We start from the raw sequence: 17297 nt of genomic DNA, 5'->3' as shown, positions 1-17297 counted from the left end.
TGCTAGTGATGAGAAAGCTAGCTGACATTACTCCCATCTAAAGCTGAATAATCTTTCCAATTACTAATACATTATTTTGTGTTCCATCTGCTAGAATTCCACCTGGAGCTGTGAAGTCATTTGTTACTTATTTATTCATTATTTATTTGGGATGCATATTTGCTGCATTTATTTTTTTATTGAGTACATTACCTTACATGTTATTTGGCTTTTATACAAAGTGACTTACAGTTGATTCGACTAAGCAGGAGGCAATCCCCCTGGAGCAATGTGGGCTTAAGGGTCTTGCTCAGGGGCCCAACAGTTGTGCGGATCTTATCGTGGCTACACCAGGGATCAAACTACCGACCTTGCTGGTCCCAATCATGTAGTACCTTAACCACTATGCTACAGGCTGCCCTAGGCGAATGTGCATTAGTCACATGGCACAACATCTTAAGCTTGGAATATTATTAAAGTTGACAGGTAACATTGTAATTAGATGAAACTGAATTTGCATGCAAATGAGATCAAAGAGAGGCAGCAACTTGACACTTTTTGTTCACTTGAGGTTCTAAGCATGGATTGAACTTTCAAAAAGCCTGTTTAAAATGTATTTCCCTAAGCATATTGTTTGGCGTATGTCTTACAGTTTTTTTTCTTCTTATTTCTCTGCCTCATAATGGCTTCCTTGACTTTCATTGGCACAACTCTCGCCCTCTTGACAAACAGACTCCAAAGGCCTAGAATCAAGATTATATACTGAAATATTTATTGTACCTTTTGATTGAATACACTTGACTAATCGGAAACAGCTGAGAGGGAAACTGTCCAATTTCTTATGGTTCCCTAAAATGGGGAAACTATAAGAATGGATGGAATTCCTGCATGGATCAGTTTAAAGGTGACAGTCTGCACTCTGATCTCATATTCATAGTTTCATTTCAAATCCTACCACTGTTGAGATACTTACAGACTGCACTGTACTGGATTAAATGTAATGACCATATACAGTTGTGTTCAAGAAAATAGCAGTACAACATCAGTTACTTGATTAACCACTGTTATTAGTAGTAGTGATATTTCTGCGTGGCAAATACTTTATTCTAGATGTAGTAGTGTAATAGAAAAACAACAGACCCAATTGTCATGACATGCACGCTGCTTGTTCTGAGTAAGTGACTCATTCATTGAAAGGGGCATGTTCAAAATAATAGCAGTGTGGAGTTTAATTACAGAATTAATTCATTCTGCGAAAAAACAGGTGTCATTAATTGTACTTTATTGAGGAAGAAGGGAAGCAAATGCTTCACACATTGTTATCAAATATATTTCCTTCTGAATTACTAAGTAAAATGGGCCCTTTGAGAGGAACAACGTCATTTGATTAAAATGTTGATTGGAGAGGGGAAAACGTATAAAGAAGTGCAGCAAATTATAGGATGCTCAGCTAAAATGATCTCAAATGCTTTAAAATGGCAACAAAAACCTGACCAAGTAGAAGAAAATGAGCAACTACTGTTAAATTGGATCAAAGAATAGTCAGAATGCCAAAGATTCAGCCATTCATCAGCTGATCTACAAGATGATCTACAATTACCTGTAAGTGCTATTACAGTCAGAAAACGTTTGATCGAAGCTATCAACAAGAAGCCCCCATAAAGCACCATTGTTGAAAAAAGGGCATGTGCAGAATCTGTTAAAATTTGCCAGGGAACTCATCGATTGGCCCAAAGAGAAATGGCGTAACATTCTGTGGACGAAGTATATTTGTTCTTTTCGGGTCTAATGGTCGTCGACAGTATGTTGGCTATTTTATGAATTGAAGCCTCAGTACACTGTGAAGACAGTGAAGCATGGTGGCGCAAAATTATGGTATGGGGATGTTTTTCATAATACGGTGTTGGGTTCATATACCAGGGATCATGGATCAATTTGAATACATCAAAATACTTGAAGAGATTATGTTGCTGAAAAACTCTAACCATAGTTCAAGCCTGAACGCAGTCGAGCCTGATTGCTGAAATAACAATCCAAAAACTCCATAAAGATCAATGGAAAATAACCCAGTGCTTTCCACACGAAAGCTGCTAGTGAAGGTGTGCTTGTGAATGCAGAAGGGGGGGAGCAGCACTTCTGCCAGATGTTAACAACAATTAACATCAATGGTGTTAAGCAAAGCTTCTAGTTTTTGCAGCACCATTATGCTTGAAAAATAAAACAGCCATATTTGAGCTTTCACACAATTTGCGCTCTGTACGCTCTGAAACAAACAGCACAGGAGCAATGTCCTTCTTTGAGCATGTGTTTGTATATAAAGTGGTGGAATGGAGTAGTAATTTATATTTTAATGTTCGTAAAAAGCCAGCTAGCTTTAGTGCCATTTTCCCTTCTGGTATTGTGGTGTAAATATGTTGTCACTGTTGATATTGGTCAGACCAGACTGGTCTGCTAGCTTTAGTGTTTTCCCTTCTGTTAAACATTATGGTCATAAATTAATCACTCCTATGCTGTCAAATACGGCTGTTTTAATTTGCTAGTTGAGCATAACAGTACACTACAAAAACTGGAAGCTTTGTACTGTTGTTGTCAATAGTTGTTAACATCTAACAGAAATGTTATGCTACTATTTGTAAACTTCCGGGTTGGCAGCAGGCCTGAACCCGATCTGACCACACAAAGCTAAAAGCAGGCCTGAGACCCAGCCCAATCACAACATGTCTTTGGGCCTGAAGGGTTTGGGTCAGGATGCCGACCTCTACTTTTGACACAAAAGCTATTCACCTGAAGACTATTTAGTAACTCCCTCTGAATCTCATCCTGGTATAAATGAGTGCCTGTCAAAAAATAATGTGTTATGTGCATACATAATTTGAACTGTAATGTTGTTTCCTTTTTCTACAGTCAAATTTCCAGCCACTAAAACATACATTGACCCTGAAACTTATGAGGATCCAAACACGGCTGTCAATCAATTTGCCAGGGAGCTGGATGCTTCCTGTATTAAGATTGAGCGAGTAATTGGCACAGGTGAGCTTGCAGTTTCTCTAATCTCCTCCTGTTTAAGTTATAATATACACCCATGCATCACACTGACAGCCAAAATGACCCCACTCGAGTGGAACTCATTTTCCCGGCTTATTCAATGATACAGTGAATGCAAAGAAAAGGGGAAAAATACAATTGCAATACGCACAATTATATTAGGACGTGCTCTGCATCTTTGAAATGTGGAGGAGAAAACATGCAACTGATAAATCTCTGCCCCACGGGTTTTGGAGATAGCAAGTTTTGGAGTAACATCCACATCATTGTTTATTATGTGTTCCTGTTACTGTCTGGCCTACAGTCTATCCATGACATCTTCAATATGGTTCATAGTATGTTCCTTTTGTCTTGTGTGTTCCTGTTACCTCCTCTCTGAGTTAGCTTTCTCAAGTAAAAAGCTGCCTGATCAACTTCAAATGGTGTTGGTGTGTAATAGGTGGTTTATCCCCTGGAAATTATTTTTAAAAAATAATATTTTTATATCCCTATTTCTTATAGATAAGAATAATTTGGAAATGTTCGCAGGTCAGGCTCACACAGACATCTGTTGGATGAAGCCATTTTACTTGCGGTTTAACTGGTCGACTTGCAGGCAACAATCAACCAGAAGGGCCACTGTTGCGTTATGCAATGTTGTAATTCCGGCCAACCGAAACACTCCCATTCGATGGTGATGCACTATTGGCTGTACCGTTGCCCTTGAATGGGAGGGTTCTGTCAGCCAGTACTGCATCTCATCGTGCACCAACAACCCCTCTGGTCAGTCAGCCACCGGCCTAGATCAGCACTGCCACTGCCATCCAAATTTTATGCTAGACCACGCATTGAAACCTGAAATGGTCCTTAAACAGGATGAGCACTTTATTTGATGGAGATAAATGAAAATCATTCTTGCTCCAATTGTCAATAGATATTGAACTAAATAACTAAATTGACAACACAGTTTGCTCTTTTTCATAAACAAAAAAAAAATGAATCCAAGCCACACAAGTGAAAATGAAATGTTTGGTTGCACTGATTTTTTGTCAAACATGAAGCTTGTCTTATTTCAGTGCCGTTAACTTTTTAAGTCTGCATCATTCATCAAAACTATTTTCAAACAGCTGTAGATTAGTCATGCATTTCTTACTTTAGATTCATGATTCCAATGTTTTTAACATTGGAGCAATGCCGAAATGATATCTGAGTTAGCTTTAGAGAACGCCATGTGTTTGAACCTTGTTTGTGCAGACTTTGGCTGAAGAACTGAGTTTACTCAGGGATGAATAAAGTATTCCTGATCCTCTCTCTGGCAGGGGAGTTTGGGGAAGTGTGCAGTGGTTGCCTGAAACTTCCAGGGAAGAGAGACACACCTGTGGCGATCAAGACTTTGAAAGTAGGTCACACGGAGAAGCAGAGACGTGACTTCCTGTCCGAGGCAAGCATCATGGGACAGTTTGACCATCCAAATGTGCTCCACCTGGAAGGAGTCGTAACCCGGGGTAAGGATGGTGTGCATCTACTTCCGGAAAACAAAAACACACCGTCTACTCTATAGTGAGACAGGATTATCCTCAGATGATTCCCTTGATCTTTTCTTGCTTGTTCTGGTTGTAATATAATTTGCCATATATTCGTTACTTTAATCATGCAAGGGCTAGATGAAAGTGTGGATGAAACCAAAGATGTTAGAAAAGTAATATTTGAATATAGGCAGATTAAATGGCAAGTACTATCAAATACTTTTTGATCTATTTGTTTTACACTCACCGAGCACTTTATGAGGACTTTACTTTATTACACCTACTTATTCATGCGATTATCTAATCAGCCAATAGTGTGGCAGCAGTGCAATGCATACAATCATGTAGCTACGGATCAGGAGCTTCAGTTAATGTTCAACCATCAGAATGTGGAAAAATGTGATCTAAGTGACTAAGTGATTGTTGGTACCAGACAGGGTGGTATGAGTATCTCAGAAACTGCTGATTTCCTGGGATTTCAACACACAACAATCTCTTGAGTTTACAGAGAATAATACAAAAAACATCCTGTGAGTGGCAGTTCTGTGTGCAAAAATGTGCTGTTGATAAGAGAGGTCAGAGGGGAAGGGCCAGATTTGTCAAAAGGGCCGGATTGGTCAAAGCTGACAGAAAAGTGACAGTAACGCAAATGACCTCATATTACAACAGTGGTATGCAGAAGAGCATCTTTGAACACTACGTCAAACCTTTTAGTGGATAGGCTACAGCAGCAGAAGACCAATAAGTAAAAAAAGGCTTATAAATACATAATAAAGTGCTCATGAGTGTATGTCATGTTCACTTCAGTTCACTGTATTATATGTGTGTATATGAATGTTGTACGTTTATATAGTAGTGTATGTATGGTTATTGCATTCATGTACACAGATACGGGTAGTACTGGTGGTCAGTTTATAAGTTATTTTTAATCATCAGATATAATTATTCTTTTTTTCAGGTAAACCAGTTATGGTTGTGATGGAATATATGGAAAATGGAGCATTAGATTCATTTCTTAGGGTGAGTGCTGCCATCGCTGAAATGAAGTAACTATTTTTGCAACATGTTTATTATTTATTTACATGCCATGCATCTCTAGCCAGGGTGACTGAAAAGCTAACCTGTTAAAACTTCCACATAGCTGGATATCAACCATGCCAGTTTAAATGTGGAGACTGAAGCCCCTTATCCCAGAATTTCTTTTAAAAAAATATGGGGGGGGATTTGGAATTCGTAGGCATATGTCAACACTGTGGTGTCCTCCAACTATTTGGGGGAGTGCTGACTAGCACATGCTGTCTTTCAGAATACATACTGCTAGTGCTCCTCTTTTGCACTCTGCTGTCCATTAGCTGAGCGGCCACTGCAAATAGTTCCTGCCCATTTGGCCAGAGGAGTCAGTGTGTGATAAGACAGAGGCATCCCAGCTAACTTCAGCCCTCTCACCCTAGGGTAGGAAGTGACCTGTGAAGTACCACCACTGGGGTCTCTGGTGCATGTCAGTACACAAAAGCAAATTATTTTAAATGTAGTTATATAATACTGCGTGAAGCTATTTAAGGACCAGTATGTAATTGTAGTACATGTACACACTAGCAAAAATGTTTACATTTTTAGTTTCAGGTGCGATAAGAAAATCTCACAGAATTTCACAGAAAGGGTAGCATTCAAGTAGCTAAGTTATCCATAGCCACTCCTGGATTTAGACCAGTGTGGTTAAGTCGTTGTGCATGGTTGCTCTCTCTCCTTCCGCAGAAACATGACAGTCAGTTTACGGTCATCCAGTTGGTGGGAATGCTCCGAGGTGTGGCGGCAGGGATGAAATACCTCTCCGACATGGGCTACGTCCATGGAGATTTGGCTGCGTGCAATGTCCTCGTCAACAGCAACCTTGTGTGCAAAGTGTCTGACTTCAAGCTGTCTAGACCAATGGACGACGGTCCCGATGCTGTCTATGCAACAACAGTGAGTGACTCAGCCTTCTGATCAGTGGCATTTCTGTGCTAAACGAATTCTGGGAACACACATAGAACTTGAATTCAAATGCGCAAAACATGAATAAAGCAGAGTATATTCAGAAACGTCCTTAATATTCAGAGCATGACTGTCATTGTGAATTTGCTGCAGGCTTATTGTGAATATGCTGACACTATGTTCAAAGCTTTTTATTCTCCCAAACTGATGTTTCAGGGAAAGATTCAAGACATAATGAGCCTGATCTTCACTCAGACGAATAATGTCCATCTCAACGAGCAGGGTGGGAAATTACCAGTTAGATGGACGGCACCTGAAGCCATCCAGCACCGAAAGTTCACATCTGCCAGTGACGCGTGGAGTTATGGCATTGTCATGTGGGAGGTCATGTCCTATGGGGAGAGACCTTACTGGGATATGGCCAATCAAGATGTGAGTTGCTAAAGTATCAAACATACTGCTGGAATGTATTTTCATGTTAGTTGTAATGGTTCTGTGGTATCCACTCCTGGTCTTTTTTTGTCTCTGCACATTTTCTCATAAGTGTGTGTTGATATATTGATACTTTTATTCACCAAGACAGCATTACATCTATCAAAAAACACAGCCAGGACATTGATAATGTTACAAATTACTATTACTGTTGGAAATAACTTTACATATGAATACAAAGCTGCCATCGCTCCATTGTACAACACACTGGCCCACGGGTGTTGTGAGACTTAAAGCTCTGCTGGGGCACTGGCCCCCTGCACTAGAGCCCTGCAATGGGATTTGGATTCCCTGTTTAGTCAGTACTGAATCCATCCATCCATCCATTATCTTAACCCGCTTATCCTGAACAGGGTCGCAGGGGGGCTGGAGCCTATCCCAGCATACATTGGGCAAAAGGCAGGAATACACCCTGGACAGGTCGCCAGTCCATCACAGGGCACACACACCATTCACTCACACACTCATACCTACGGGCAATTTAGACTCTCCAATCAGCCTAATCTGCATGTCTTTGGACTGTGGGAGGAAACCGGAGTACCTGGAGGAAACCCAGGCAAGCACGGGGAGAACATGCAAACTCCACACAGAGAGGCCCCGGCCGATGGGGATTCGAACCCACGACCTCCTTGCTGTGAGGCTGCAGTGCTACCGACTGCACCATCCGTGCCGCCCAGTACTGAATTGATCAATTAAATAATCTGGTGACACTATTTTATCACCTCATCTGGTCTTGGGTCATAGTTCGTTACTCATTTTAAGATGAAAACCAAAGCCAGCAGATGCTATGGCTCACCCGGATCAAGGTGAATTTGTGAATTTTATCATGGTCCATCCATAGATAATACTTGTTGATAACTTGTCCAATTGAAGATACATATATATCTTTCAGCATTGCCAGAGTTGGTTACAGCAGAGCAAAATATTGTTCAGCCTTTTGAGCAACATTTGGAGATATTCAGCTGTAGGAATATGCCCAGTGAAATTGACTTTCTTTCTTGAAAATAATTTTTAAATGTCCAGCTCAGATCATCAAAATTGGAACTGAGTCTAGTGGGGGAGTATTTATGTTGAGCACAGTACAGTACAGTTATTTAGCTGATGCTTTTATGCAAAGTGACTTACAGTTGACTAGACTAAGCAGGGGACCCCCCTAGAGCAATGCCTGGGGCCCAACAGCGGCACATCTTATTGTGGCTACACCGGGGCTTGAACCAACATTCAGGGTTCAAGTCAGCCAGGCTGCCCCTACTGTCTGCATACTTGCTTGGGATCAAAAATCCAGAAAGTAATCTTTGAGGTGGTTGACAGAAACATGGTTTATATAGAGCTGCAGTGGCACACAGCTAAAGTAACGAACCTTGGTGCAGGCATCAGTCCCTTGCAGTTGCACACCAAGAACTGGGGTTCGATTAGATTCCCCAAGCCGAGTTTGGACAGCTCACATGGAGTGGCTTGCCGCTCCGAGGGTGGGGGGGGGGACTCAACAAGAGGGGTTAGTGAGATCGCTGCATACAACAGCACCTCGGGTGCCGTGGAATAACAGTCACGGGCACGGCTTTTCCAAGCCACATCGTTCTCAGTAACGCTAGATCCATCCGGGCCACCGAGGGACAGGGTGCTGGCAGTGTATCTAGCGAACACACAGGCAATTGGAATAGATAGGGCACAATTGGCTACCAAATTGGGAGAAAACAGGAAAAATGAGAAACAAAAAAAAAGAAACGTGGTTTATATTTGGGTTTTAATAAATTGTGCGTTTCTCTGCATAGTCATTGAACATTTCCACACGTTGGTTGTTCATTGTTTTGTCTTTGGTGTGTGTTTGATGTTATGCAAAGCAGTGGTTTGCCCCCAGTAATTCTGTCAAAGCTGTCTAGTTGTTAGAATTCCCCTTGCTTGTTTTGAAAATGCAGGTAATTGGGCAAGAATGTATGGTATAGCCCATGGGGCAGCTGACTCTCAAACCATGTATGACTCCCCCCTGCAGCCATGGGTCTGATTCCTGGCTGAGACACTTTGTCTTGTCATCTTGTCTCTATCCATAACCCACTCTCCTTTCCCCCCATCTGAAATAAACTGAAATAATACAAAAGGGTGCAGAGCATGCATTCCTTTTCCCAAAAAAAGAAAGAAAATGCACATAAATGGGGATTACTAACTTTCACCAGTGGAATATTTGCATTTAGGAATGCATCTGTTCAATCTTGAATGACATCCAAACAGCCAGACATCGCAGACATCTTTTCCCCTGCTGACAAATGATTCCCCCTCAGTGTTGATCTGAAACATTAATTGATGTCTGTTTGTTTTTACATGTCTGTCTGCTGTTATTGTCTTTGTGTGATTTATTGTTAAACTGCAAAGTTGTGCAAAATTAATCTGTCTGTGTTTAGTGTCCCAGGCAAAAACTGCTGCAGTATTTCACTCAAAGACTATTTTCTTTTAGTTCTATTTTTCTTTGAGTGTGCATTTTACATTCCAACCCTGTTCACATTCTTTTGTTTCTCTCTCCTAGTATTAGGTCAATTAACTGCTTTTATAAATGTCACAGATAGCCACTAAATTGTGTTATTAGTCACTTGACCGTGCTGTTAAAGTCCCTACAGGGACCCCTGGAGGATGGCAATTGAAATGCAAGTTTAAATCTCTGTGTCTCATGTTATAGAGACAAAGTGGTGGCCCTAATGTAACTAAGACCTGAGTTGGAATAAGACCAATCTATCTTGAAAACGACCGTTTTTTATTTAAATGGGAGAAAGGGCCTGTATCTAGGAGGCTGTAAGGTTCTGTCATGTTTAATGGGAACTAATATAACTGACAATTATATTCAAATTAGCATGCAGTTGGAATCCAGCTGAAACTATTAACCAACATAAAAATGAAAAACCGAACACAATTTACAGCCACTACAAGTTCTGCTTGCTGTGGTTGTCCTTCTGTATCCTCCTAAAACCCACAAATTAATTACAACAAGTTAATAGCCATTGTTGGGAATTGACTCAGGGTGATGTGATGTGGGGATTCAAATGTGACCTTGCGACCAGAACTTAACCATGTAAATTGAATTAACATCCAGTGGAGATATCTCACAAGCTCAGTGTGGCTTGCAAAATCTGAGGCAGGAGTGACAGCTCTATTGTAATAGTTTAAGATGAACTGTGACGGACGAACATTCCCATGACCTCCATTATCCTGACATTTGAAAGTGACTCTGCTACTTTTGGTCCTGTCCAAGTTTCACGAGTGCAGTAACTAAATGTGTGATGTGTTTTTTGTCACGTTATCTATCTTAGGAGCGAGCCCTTATCTGTTCTGACTTGAATGGCTCAGACTGTACTTATTATGCCTTTAAGCAACTGGCCTTCTTTACTGAAGCAACTCAGGTTAAGTACTTTTCTCAAAGGCGCAAGTGACTGGAATGTAAAAATTCACAGGATTCAGGAAACTACAGATCTCCATTTTCAGCAGTGCCTATCTTGAGAACAGGCCGTTTAGAAACGAAGAGAACGTAAGGCATTCAAGCATGCCAAATTAGGTAACAACATTTATTTATTTTGATGGGCACTAACATGGTGTAATTAGTCCATGTGCAAAAAATGTATGCTTGACATTTATTGCAATCATCAGCAGAACCCTGAGTTATAAAATATTATTTATAAAATCCTTGACAATGCTTTTGCTTGACAGTTGAGGGATGTTTGTTGCAGTTATAGCACAGATAATTATCCTTGTGATTTTCTTTCTTCTTTTTTTCAATTTTCCATATTTCTCAGTGCTGCTGTATCACAAGGGATAAAGAAGTAACATAAAATAAACACTCATGCCACTATCTGGGGGGCAACCATCCTGGAAGATTAATTAATTACACCAGTGCTCCACTGCTTCTATAGACAAGGACATTTGTTCGTTGGACTAATTACGTCTTCATGCAAAGATATTTACCCGCTGCTGGCTTCCCAAATTTGAGTGTGTTGGCCTGACCTTGTACTGGAGATTATTTTTAATAAGCTAGCAAACAAGCGACATGATTGGGTAGCCTACTTATTTTTCCCATGCTAATTATCGGAAAAAAGTAAACACTTTATGAACCAGAGCCTACTATTCTGTGTGTATTGTTACAAACAAACCTAACTGTGTTTTTTTTTTGCCTCAATTAGGTGATTAAGGCAATAGAGGAAGGTTATCGTCTCCCTGCACCAATGGACTGTCCCCCTGGGCTACACCAACTGATGCTGGACTGTTGGCAAAAAGACAGGGCGGAACGGCCAAAGTTTGATCAGATAGTTAATGTCCTGGATAAAATGATCCGGAATCCCAATTCTTTGAAAACTCCAGTAGGGATATGCATGAGGTGAGGGCACTTTGATGTGGATTTAATCAACATTCATCTGTAACCTTCACTCAATATTTTAAAATATAATACTGGGCTAGGTGGTCTATATGGTCTATAGAACAAGCAAAAGCTAACCATTTTTTAAATTGAACAGATTTTCTGACCCAGAAAGAAGAAATGTCTGGGAAAAAGAGGATGTCTCCTGAGCCTAGCATTGAAAGACACAAATATAAATGATTTTCCTGTTTCCTGATGCTAGAAGTATTTAACTGCAATTCAAAGATATTTCATTGATGATGGGTGAAGAGTTCATTATTTTGGGCGCAGTAATAATAATGTTTTGTATTTCATAACTACATTGGCAGGGTGACCAGCCTGTCTGCCTGTCCAGTTGATTATCTTCCAGGGTTCAGAGATGAGTGATAAATCCAAGAAAGATCAATCGCCATAATCTTCCTCCATGTCTTTATGGTCAACTGCATTTTTAAATCAACTTATGTTCCTGTGGCTTTTAAGAATATACAAAACCTATTTTCTGTTAGAGCACAAGTCTAACTGCCTTTGAGAATGTAAGAAAAAGAAAACCGGTTTGGGACTTCCAGCAAAACATTTTTATGTTATTGTGAGTGGTAAAACTTATTTAAAAGGCTCTTTGGGCGAGGTTCAATCCAAAAGAATGACCAAAAAAATAAAACAAATTTAAACAAGTGCTCCTTTTATGAAAACAAGGCTTATTTATCATCAATGCATTTTAGTGCTACCTTGCTTCATCATACACCTCGTTGAAGCCAAGTTGTGCCAAAATGCATTGGTAGCAGCCAAACAAAGCCTTTTTTTTTTTACATTTTCATTAAAAGAATGCCTTCATTTTTCTTTTACTTTTATTAAATGCTTTTTTAGACATAAAATCCTATCATATTAAAATGATTGATTTAAATAAATCCTAATTAATAAAGCCAAAATAAGACTGCACACGTTTTGTGCAGACTTACGTTAATATTCTGAAGTAGCCATATAATCCAAATAGCCAGATAGTATTATGTTTTTACAAATGAATGCTATATTAACTCTGGTATCTACCTGGAATTTGGAATGTTGTGAGACAAGGACAAATAAACTGTTTTAAAAGTATGTGCTATACAAGGAGTTTTTACAACCGGAGAAAAAATCTATACCTGTATACCTGAAACAGTTCAGAATGATGGGGGCTTAAGATTTTGTGAATTATTTATTCCCCTTCACTACAATCTTATTCTGCTTCTTGTGAACTTTATTCAGGCCTTTCTGGGTTTTGCTTTTTATTGTATGAAAACAGTTGCATTTCCGTCTTTCTGTCCCCCAGGCCGATTAGCCCCCTTTTAGATCCAAGCACGCCAGACTTCACCACGTTCCATTCTGTGGAAGATTGGTTGGAAGCCATTAAAATGGAAAGATACAAAGAGAACTTCACGGTGGCGGGGTACAGCTCATTGGACTCTGTGGCAAGGATGACTGCTGAGTAAGAAATCTGTCTGTTATCTAACCCAAGTGGATACATACCCAGAACTCGCTGGCTTTTAACACTTTTAACAATTACTGAAGTAGCAATCTATGTGGACATGCTTTGTTGCTTTTCGTGTCTACCCAGTTTCGAAAAGACTACACAGTGGATGAAGCTATCATGAGTGACTGTGATATGAACAAATCAGTGTGTTTCTAAGTCTTTGATTGGTTCATAGAATTCATGAATTATCAACATAGTGGTACTATCCATTTTGGGGTCCACTTCCACTCCACTAGAGTTAGTTAATGAAATTCCAATACACCAAAATAAGTGCACTGCAAACGTACTGCTAAATTATGCATAACTGCCATTGCCCTTTTTTATTTTAACTAACTCCTGGATTGTCAGCTCCAATCATTGCCCAGGATGAACTGATAATATCTTCTGTGCATACATCCATACTTAATTCAGTCATGTTTTATGTACGTATTATTTATCTCTCATGTTCAAACAACATACACAATTTGAGCATTGCTGCAGCGTGATTTAAGCTGGATAATTCCAGAAAGAAGTATTCATACCAGTATACTCTCTTGAAACCCTAGCTTTAAGGAAATGAGCCACAGCAGTGCATTCTGAAACCAGAGGCTACAGAACGGTTTTCGCTTGGCAACATTCCCGAGGTTTCAAGCCAAAGCATTTAAATATTATCTGGCAACCTCCTTTAACTAAACAAATGTGGACTGTTAATAGGAGTGGGTGGATGGTTAATTAATGAGCAGTATTATTCTGTAGGTTTAACTGGGCCTATAAATCTATGACACTTTGGCTCTGTGCGGTCTGGCGCAGTGATTAATGACCAGATTGTGGTCTCTCCTAGGGATGTTATGAGCTTGGGGATCACCTTAGTGGGCCATCAGAGGAAGATCGTGTGCAGCATACAGTGCATGAGGGCACGGATGATGCATCTCCACAACGCCGGCATCCAGGTCTGACTGTCGACAGAGCCCAGCCTCCTCAGAGAAGAGCAGAAGAACCCACTGGAAAACAGAGGTGCGGCTGCAGATAAACATTGAAATAAAACGAGCGTACAAACAAATGAAAGAAACAAATGTGTTGGTTTTCGACACACGCCCCTCTCGTGTATACAGAACAAACCAATTCCTTTGTTCGTCCTCACCGGAGTGAATACGGGGGCAGTTATTTTATGCGACTGCCCGAAGAAAAACACAAAAAGACCTCACCGTATGAGATTTCTGAAGCTCGGAGGAACTCTTAAATGGGATTCAAAAACAAGATGGGGCATCTGAAACGATTGCTCCAAGATTGTTTTTGCTTTGTTCCTTTCATATTGTAAGGTTTGATTTTTGTCCCCATAAATTTGGGTTCCTCTTAAACAGATTGCTTGGTGGGAGAAAACATATTTCCTTGGGGTTGTGATTTCAGCACTTTTTTGTAGTGTTTTTTTTTTTACAATACTGTCGTATGCTATACACAACCATATTCATTATTCTGTTTTAAAATATATATATATTATTGTGCACAAACAACAGGGTAAATCTAGGTAATGGGAGGTAATATCAATGTCAATATTGGAAACACAGGCAACAGTGCTTATGTTCTGTTCTGATAGAGTAAGTTTTAGCAGTCTGTTTTAATGGACCAAACTGATGAAGCATGGATGAGACAACGCACAGAGAGGTTAATGAAATAAAATTCTCCTGGTAGTGTAAGTATTATTAGGTGTGATGTATGCAGTCAGGAAAGGTGCATATAAGCAACAAGGATGAAAACCCTTCTTGCCAAATGACCTTATGAATAGCTTTCCAAATTACATATTATACATATACATTATATAATTGAAAAAGGTGCACATATGGAAAAACTAAATTGAATTCTTCATGGGATATTTTTGTCTGTAGTAGTTCAGTTCTTTCATTGCTGCGTGAATAAATAAAAGTGATTAATCAATCCAATGATGAATGAAATACAGATGTAAATTAGGTTGCATTGACACCACTGACCAATATTAAATTCACAATGAATGGATTCTCTTCTAAAGTGTCAAAGTGCTAGGTAGTTCATTTTTTGAAAATGTCTGTCACTCCTGTTTAAAAGAGAACACAATGGCATTTTCAAATGGTAGATTGCCTCATATTTATTTGTATCTGCTCAATCTAGCCAGGTGATTGCTTGGCTGAATTTCCAGCAGAGAACCACTCATTCTTTTTCTATGTTTCCTACTACCAGGGTAAAATAATGAAGAAAAAAAAATCTACTCTATGTAAGTGCTTCAGTTCTTAAAGCCAATACACTGGTGCTATTGCTGTCAGATTAATGTGAATGTTATTATTATTTTCAAATTGTATGGTATTTCATAGCAGTTTATGTGTATTACTGACTTTAAAAAAGGAGTACATTGCAACATGCTTATGAATTATGTATATTACCATGCAGAGCTTTGTCAGTAAACACACAGAAAGTAAGTGGATGTGACCAAATATTTCATTTTTATTTGGATGATTACAGTTACTGAATTTGATCAGATTTACTCTTATTATTTAAAAATAATTTTTAATAATTAATTATTTTTATTTTTATTATCAGTATTCAAGATGAGCATAACACATTTTCAGTGATAATATTCAGTTTCATTTCTTAACATGGGAGTGAGTCATTATTTACAAAGAAAGAAGGGAAATTTCATAAGGGAATTGGGGAAGGCAAGGTTCAGTTATTTGAATATTTTATCTCGGATGCCACAGACTACCGGTGGTAGTAAAGCAGTAATAAAATTTCCCTTAAGGTTGTTTTAATATAACTTTGGTCAGAAAGTGATGAAACTGTATTATATAAAAATATAAATGTAATAAGATGAAAACTTGAAATTAAATCTGAACATTAGAAGCATGGTTTGGAAAATAACTTTGAACAAAATCATGCAAATCCATTTAAAAGTTTATTACCTATTTCCTAGCTGTTTATTTTGTGTGTATGAATACTTTCAATATAGAGACATAGTACTTCTCAGTTTATTGATAATACTGTATTTCATATATTTGTGGTCAGAGGTGGAAAAAATAGCATTAATCCTCCAATTATGTTCAGATTTTATGACCGGTTTTTCATTTGGGGTCAAATTGAGCCCAACAGTTGAAATAAACACAAAGATATTGTAATAGAAATATTTTGACACGTAGTGTGTCGCCTTCTTATTGTCTCCCCAATTAATAGTCTTGTGTCCATAAATATGAAATATCTGTGAGAAACATCTCATTTTAGAGCCTAAGAAACAGTAAGTGAAAGTTGTGCATTATACAATTCAGACTATTTTTATGGACTCAAGCAGGAGCAGGTCCTTTTCCTATATTCGCAGTCCCCTAAGGGGTAAAAAACACAGTTGACTTTAAAGGCAATTGAAAATGACATTTTGATCGGTTTATCATATGTTACGCCCTGGAAACACCTATTAATTAAGTAAGGCACTAATTCCAGCCCTTTCTAATGTCACACCTTACTTTGCACTTGAACTATCCACCATCAAACTAGCGAAAGTCCACTTGACCACGCCCTAAACGGGCTTGCGTGCTGCGCTACAGACTTTGTGACAAGATGATGGAAATAGACCCCTATCTTTTTTTAATCAAACCCCCTTTTAACTACATCAGCGAGCACTGAAACATCCAGCTCTTCGGCTGCTGTCTTCTAAGTCTTCACAGTGGGCCCTCCAGACCAAAGGCAAGGATCCACAGCGGCAAGCCGTGCGGGTGAATGCTTAAGTTAGCAGAACGCGTGCCAGAGCGCACAGTAGGAGATCACCCACAGTACCGATGGCGCTTCCCTCGCTGTTGGTTCTCACCTCGCACGGGGCCAGATGTCAGGGTGTTGACGGATGAAGAAGATTGATTCATGTGTTCACTTATGATTTGTCAATCCTGGAATCAACTGTATTATGGCAGTAGTAGATCACTCTTTTTGGGCGTGGAATGGAGCACATACATATACTATTGAGACGTTTTTGACTTCAAGTTAAGTAATCGGAAAAATCTACTTTCCAAACTGTTTGAAAATAAAATAAGGAACAATTGTATGTACCTGTGAATCAAAGTTAAGGCAAACATCGACTGCATTAATTCAGTTCTGTAAACAGACACGGTCTTTTGGCTCTGCCAGTATGAATCAGTAACATAACAAGGACACGGAGGCAGCAAGCTGGTTCCCAGTGGGAAAACCTGAAAATTGGTAGAACATGAGTTATTTTTCAAGACACACAAAAAACAACAAACAGAATAATTTCTGAGAGGGCAAGTTCGGAAAGCAAGTTCCTGTAATCAATGGATACAAAAATAGCTCCAGGAAATTGGAACATTATGGTGAAAAATATTACCATGAACATTGGTTTGGCATCTGCTGTTAATCTACTGAGCATACTGAATGTGAGTGTTTCCTCTTTAGTATGCCCTTGGTGTAACATTGAAACTAT

At 39.2% G+C, this 17297-nt stretch overlaps 1 protein-coding gene across 3 annotated transcripts in view; it reads left to right on the top strand.

Annotated features, from left to right (window-relative positions):
• LOC133107594 (ephrin type-A receptor 7-like) overlaps positions 1-15030 on the top strand; it is a 93184-nt gene extending 78154 nt beyond the window's left edge. For 2 of the 3 annotated variants that reach the window (XM_061216590.1, XM_061216583.1), the window contains exons 10-17: positions 2884-3009; positions 4323-4508; positions 5488-5549; positions 6285-6494; positions 6720-6935; positions 11156-11349; positions 12674-12829; positions 13695-15030. In XM_061216590.1, coding sequence (XP_061072574.1) covers positions 2884-3009; positions 4323-4508; positions 5488-5549; positions 6285-6494; positions 6720-6935; positions 11156-11349; positions 12674-12829; positions 13695-13809 — 1265 coding nt within the window. In that variant the 3' untranslated portion in view covers positions 13810-15030. The remainder of the gene's footprint in view (positions 1-2883; positions 3010-4322; positions 4509-5487; positions 5550-6284; positions 6495-6719; positions 6936-11155; positions 11350-12673; positions 12830-13694) is intronic. The other variant, XM_061216597.1, reaches the window with a different exon arrangement.
• Positions 15031-17297: the final 2267 nt, after the last annotated feature.

Source organism: Conger conger, chromosome 1 (genome assembly GCF_963514075.1).
Source record: "Conger conger chromosome 1, fConCon1.1, whole genome shotgun sequence".
NCBI lineage: Eukaryota > Metazoa > Chordata > Actinopteri > Anguilliformes > Congridae > Conger > Conger conger.
Note: the sequence above shows the minus strand (reverse complement) of the source record. Positions and strands in the feature narration are given on the sequence as shown.